At 35.9% G+C, this 6407-nt stretch overlaps 1 protein-coding gene across 1 annotated transcript in view; it reads left to right on the forward strand.

The window, feature by feature from the left end:
* LOC107594235 (CD209 antigen-like protein E) overlaps positions 1–6191 on the forward strand; it is an 8615-nt gene extending 2424 nt beyond the window's left edge. The window contains exons 4-6 of the mRNA XM_016284195.1: positions 5410–5479; positions 5551–5654; positions 5945–6191. Coding sequence (XP_016139681.1) covers positions 5410–5479; positions 5551–5654; positions 5945–6095 — 325 coding nt within the window. The 3' untranslated portion in view covers positions 6096–6191. The remainder of the gene's footprint in view (positions 1–5409; positions 5480–5550; positions 5655–5944) is intronic.
* Positions 6192–6407: the final 216 nt, after the last annotated feature.

Raw genomic sequence — 6407 nt, forward strand, 5'->3', positions numbered from 1 at the left:
AAAAAAATGCCCCCCCCCCCCCCAAAAAAAAAAACAAACAAAAAAAACTGTCATCAATGTATCAACACCACTTGATAATCCTTGAACAGAAAGGGTTTACTTCACTATTTTATATATATATATATATATAGATAGATATATATAGATATATATAGATATAGATATATATAGATATATATATATATATAGATATAGATATACAGTCATGTGAAAAAAAAAGTTCACCATATTGAATTCCATGGTTTTCTGTATAAGAACATAATAAAAAATCATCTGGTCCTCAGCAGGTCTTAAAATTTGGAAAATGAAACCTCAGATTAACAACAACACATGACATATAGCACTGTGTCATTATTTATTTAACAAAAATTACGCCAAAATGGAAAAGCCATGTGTGACAAACTAAGGACCCCCTTACTGTTAAAATAGAAATTAAGAGAGTAAGTAACGGTCAGGCACCCCTAATCAAATACCTTTGATTAACTGATCATCAGCAAGTGTGAGCAGCTCTATAAAAGCAGTAGTTTTGGCAGTTTGCTGGTCTGGAGCCTTCAGGTGTGTATTAACACAATGCCAAGGAGGAACGACATCAGCAAGCTGGTTGAAGGAAGTTTAGAATATCCTACATTCTTTGTAGAAAAAATAAAATAAAAACACAAAAAAGTCAAAACTCCTTGGCTCTCTGCATTTGTCAACAGTTCTAGATATTGGATATTGTTTCCAACACCAGTGTCTTCTGATTCAAAGTGTTTGAAGTGAAATGTCCTTGTTAAAAATGTGTCCCGTTATTTCCAGTTGCCACCAGAATATTCTCAGTCCCCCAGAGTGTAACGGCCGATCACAAGATCTGAATATACCTTTCTTCAAATTTATTGGCTCATGCAATAGTATATATAGACATATTGTGAGGGATGGTGTACCCCCTTTCATCCAATAGGAATATGCATTATATATGTGCGTCATATAAGAAAGGAATATGTGTTATATAAAATACAGGAAGAGAGTTCTGGGAGAAGAATAACTTCTTCCCAGATGCATCCTGTTTTCCTAGCGGACTGAACTCAACAACTATGTGGAAGAGATATGGATCAAAACAAGAGATATGGAGAAGGATGAACAAAGGGAGGAAGGAGAGGGAACACAAACAGGTTCTCTAATAATCTGTCCACTGTATATTAATATACAGAGTGAGAATGATCTTTAGCGTCCTCTAGTGTATGAACAATGGTTGTTACTTTCTGACATTTAGCTTAAAGTTGGCATGAAACGTAACCTGCGATAGTCTTTTCTTCCCTGTTGTGACATATGGTGCATTCAAGTCATGTCGGATAGATCGTATTTACGAGTTGAACGCACATGAACGCCACCACAAAGTCGTTATTATGAGTGGGAAACACAAAATTTTCTTTACGCCCAGAGTTTCCGAGTTAGGGTCAATGAGAAACATGGCGGAATCGATGGATGCAGTGTCTGTAGTTGACCGTAAATTTTTGTTTAAATTGATAGTTTAGTTGTCCTATAAACTTAAATTGGTCATGCTCTTGTTACGCAGCTAGTTAATGAAATCCAAGTAAAAAAATGCAGACCCTGTTGTATTTTCTTGTAATTTATTAAAAGAAGGTACACCAGTAGTTTGACTGACAGGCGATCTGACCAATCATAATGCTGAATCCGCCACTTTGTTTGACAAACAACCCACACAGGAGCGTTACCCTGAGTCCCAGTGTTCACACTATCCATTTTAAATAGTAGGTGAGATTAGAAGAAGTGTTCCAAAGCATAGTATGTTGAAGAGAGTATGCCAAAATTTCCCGGATGGTATGCTATTTCAGGTTGATTTTTGAAGTGTGGATCTGTGCACACTCTGATGGCTAATACTACCCACAATCCATTGCGCTTTGGAGAAGGATTCGATTCAGAACAACAAAGAAGAATAAAAAGTGTTACAAAACTAAAACATGGCGAATGTGTGCAACCAACGGTTTTAAGAGGTTTAAATAAAGGGGTTCAAGTTACTAATAATCAACATTTAACCTGGTAAAATGTTTTATTTAATGTCATCTGTATTATATTTTATCTGCAACAACAATGTGAACTTTTATAAACACCCATTTGGTCATTAACTTTTAAATGCATCATCCTGCAAAAATATGAGGAGAGTTCTCTGCATAAAGATCCACTGCTGGCAGATCAACGAGCTACTTCTTTTCTCTCCAGTATGGTAGGAACTTAAATGAAATGAAATGTGGAGGATGTTAACTGTGTCAAGATTATTGACAGGCCGGTTTACAGTGACAGGCTGCGTGTAACTGTGCGGCAGAGTGTCCGTCAAAGACACAATTGTATGACGTAATAGTATGTCCCAAAGCTTGCTTACTCTTCTACTATACAACTCAAAGGTGTGTACTTTTTCTTCACCAAAAGAGTACACACTTTAAGGGCGTAATGTAAAGAAATTCAAACAGTAAATATAATTTGATGCCCTTTTGTTGGTTTTGATTGCTACTATTGTATTCATTTGTAAGTCGCTTTGGATAAAAGCATCTGCTAAATGACTAAATGTAAATGTAAAAAAAGGCCTGTGAATTATTTACAAAAGCTGATTTAAAACATTATTTCAAATATTCTGGTGTGTATAGTTATCATTTTGATATGTGTGTGTTTTGGTGGTGTTTGTCAGGAGGAAGTAGATGTTTGGTGTGGATCACAGTGAGTCTCGGGCTCATTTGTGTTCTTCTGCTGGTCTTCATCATACTGCAGCACATCACCATCACAGCAGAGAGAGACCTGATAAAGAGTTACAAGAACACAGCTGAAGAGTTCAATCAAACCATCAACAGCTTACAGGACAGTTACACTGATCTGATGACTGAAAAACACCAACTGCAGAACATCTTCAGCTTTTTGAGTCAGAAGAACCTGGAGCTGGAGACCAGAGTCAAAGATCTCACTGATGAGAAAGACCAGTTACAGAGAGATTTTAACTCTTTGAGTCAAAATAAACTTGAGTTAGAAAGCAGTCAGGTCTCTAAGTGAGTAACTGATGAAATAAACATATAAAAGAGGTCAGTATATACATTTTTTATGTTGTTCTTTTTTTATCTTTAATGTACACCGTTTTATAAAGTGCATGTTTCTGTGTGGTTCAGGTTGGTTGTTCATGTCCTCTGAGTTGAAGAGCTGGTCTGACAGCAGACAGTACTGCAGGGATCGTGGTGCTGATCTGGTCATTATCAACTCTGAAGAGAAGCAGGTGAGTTTGTGTGAGTGTCTGTTAATGAATGAGAGAATCACACTTATTCCTGTTTTTATTCACACAGAGGTTCATATCGTCATTCATCAAGGACAGAGTCTGGATTGGTTTGTCTGACACAGAGAACGAGAGCATCATGAAATGAGTGGCTAATTATCTACTGAATAGAGGGAAAAAGCTAAAAATCAACCTCCAGATAACAGCTGAAGAGAAAACTCTTCCACAAACACACAACAACCACAACTTAAGACACTTCAAATACTGTAAATTATAATAAGAAAACTTTTATTCTCTCTTATACTGTTCTGCACTTTCACTTCTGCTCCAGCTTCTGTACTACATTAGTTTATTCTCAAAACATTTTGTTATTCTGTGAGTATTGTTGATTCATAAATTTGTCATCCTGAATAATTAAACATCATAAACATGTTGTTCATATTTTGGCATGAAGGTGAGCCTGAATGACACAGACAGAATTGAGGACTGTACTGAACTGATACCTTCAAATCATAGTTTTGCTTCTATTATCGAATTTATTCATTCTTTTTGTAAATACATAATTTCTGATTGAATCCCTGCCTTTTGAAACATTGTCAGCTGATGAGAAAAAAAAATAAAACACTGATGTTAAACTTGTTAGATGTGAAATGTCAAAATGTCATTATTTTCTTATTGCTATAATAACCTTTGTTTCTCATGATGAGGATTCAGGACGCAAAACCTCTGATGTGTTCATGTTTTGCTCCATCACAAGCAGCTCTATATTAATATGATCTTATTTTAGCTGTTATCTTGAGTCTCATTTGTTGGTCTGAAGTGTTGAGGAGACGATCACAGTAAACTACAGAAGTCTGAAGTGTCCAGATTGTTATTCTGATGTTGCATGTCTGTGAAACTGCTTTTGAGTTGAATTGTTTTCTGTTTGAATAAAATGTTCAATTACCATCATTACCAGAGTAAACGTGGCATTTTTGTTTTCATTTCATAATTTATTCTTGTTGAATCTGCTTTATTTCTGTATGGAGAGATTTCCAGGATGCAGCAGGTTTATCAGACTGAGCTGATCAGAGAGGAAGACGAACATCCAGAGTGACGCTCAAGTGTTCTTCTGCCAAACTATAGAAATGTATTTTCTACCAATTTGTGGATGTTATGTTACAATCTTAAGAATTACTTTTGACACCAAAATAATTTCAAAACTGAAGATTAATGAATGAAAACGACACATTATTTCTTACCATATTATTTTAATGTATAATCTGTCTTTTCGCGAAAAAAACGTGCCAAAAGTGTAAGCGCAGAAAAATGGAAGTCAGAAGCATGCAGATCATATTTATTTTGCGTTAGCATGAAGCTGCAGTTTCACAATACATGAATTACACTTACGAATAACAGTAAAATGCTGCAAATAATTTTTTCTTGCGCTTGAAACACGATTTACACCTTTACAAAGCTTCTCTTGCGCATACAAATTTAATTTACGCTTACAGTCTTATGTACACTTCCACAAATATTACCCTGCGTATGCAAATCTTTTTGATGTCATTCTACCGTCATCATTTTATTTACTTTTTTAACATGTTGTTGTTACATATTTTACAGTGCACTGTAACAATTCCAGATTATTATTTTTTCTTCACACCTGAACAACAGGAATGCTAAGTGTGTGTGGGGGGGAAAGGGATTTGTGAGAAATAGGGTTCATCCTCGTTATGTTTTTACTTGCATGTAATTATACATAATACATGTTAGTTTCGGTCTGAGGAGTTTCATACTGGAAGTCTATAATCTTCACGAATGTCAGTGTTCCATGAAATCACTTCCTCTGTATATTTAGCACTATTAAAACAAACGTAGCAGTCGTTTTAGACCACATCCCTTCTGTAAAGACCCACTGCAAGACGCACGAACAAAAATGGAATTAGAGGTCTTTTATAATAATGCTAAATGCAGAAATGTTAAGAACACAACTGGATCTCAAAGACACTGCACTTATGAAGGAAAAGCTCAAAGCTGCAGTAAGAAGAAAGTTTAATTTAGGAGATGAGAACTGTTAGATATCTCACTGCTGAGAAAGACCAGTTACAGAGAAATTTCGACTTTTTGAATAAGAAGGGCCCAGTTTGTTTTTTCAAGTCCTCTGAGTTGAAGAGCTGGTCTGACAGCAGACAGTACTGCAGGGATCGTGGTGCTGATCTGGTCATTATCAACACTGAAGAGAAGCAGGTGAGTTTGTGTGAGTGTCTGTTAATGAATGAGAGAATCACACTTATTCCTGTTTTTATTATCACACACAGAGGCACATATCTTCATTTATCAAAGAGAGAGTGTGGATTGGTTTGTCTGACACAGAGATCGAGGGCATCATGAAATGGGTGGATAATTCACCACTGAATCAAGGGTAAGAGCTAAAAATCACTGTGTGGTCATTTGTTTTAGTCTTTTTGATTCTCATTATAAAATCACAACCTTCAGAAAACAGCAGAAGAGAAAACTCTTCCACAAACAACACAACCACAATTAAAGACATTTTAAATACTGTAAAGAAAACTCTTCTTCTCTCTTTTACTTTCTTCTGCTCCAGCTTCTGTACTACTTTAGTTTACTCTCGAAACGTGCAATTATTCTGAGTATTGTTGATTCATAAATTTGTGTTTCTGAAAAACTGAACCTCTGATACATGTTGTTCAGGTTTTGGCGCAAAAGTGAGCCAAACAACTACGGTGGAAATGAGGACTGTATTGAACTGAATTTTAAAAGAGAGGAGACAGGATGGTCACCGCTGAACAGCTGGAATGATGTGCCATGCTCTGAGAAGAAAAAGGGGATTTGTGAGAAATAGGGTTCATCCCGTCTTGAGGTTTTGCTTCTGTTATCTAATATAATCATTCTTATTGTAAACACATAAGTTCTAATCGAGGTCCCTGCCTTTTTAAAACACTGTTAGCTGATCTGAAATTTGTTAGCAGGACAATGTAAAAATGTAATTATGTTCTTATTGCTATAATAATCTTCTGTTTCTCATGGTGTGAATTCGGGTGATCTGGGACACACAATCTATGATGTGTTCATGTTTTGCTCCAACACAAGCAGCTCTATATTAATATGATAATTCACCAATGAAACAAGGGTAAGAGCTAAAACACTCACAGAA

The sequence above is a fragment of the Sinocyclocheilus grahami genome, unplaced genomic scaffold (genome assembly GCF_001515645.1).
Source record: "Sinocyclocheilus grahami isolate Dianchi unplaced genomic scaffold, SAMN03320097.WGS_v1.1 scaffold181.1, whole genome shotgun sequence".
Lineage (NCBI taxonomy): Eukaryota > Metazoa > Chordata > Actinopteri > Cypriniformes > Cyprinidae > Sinocyclocheilus > Sinocyclocheilus grahami.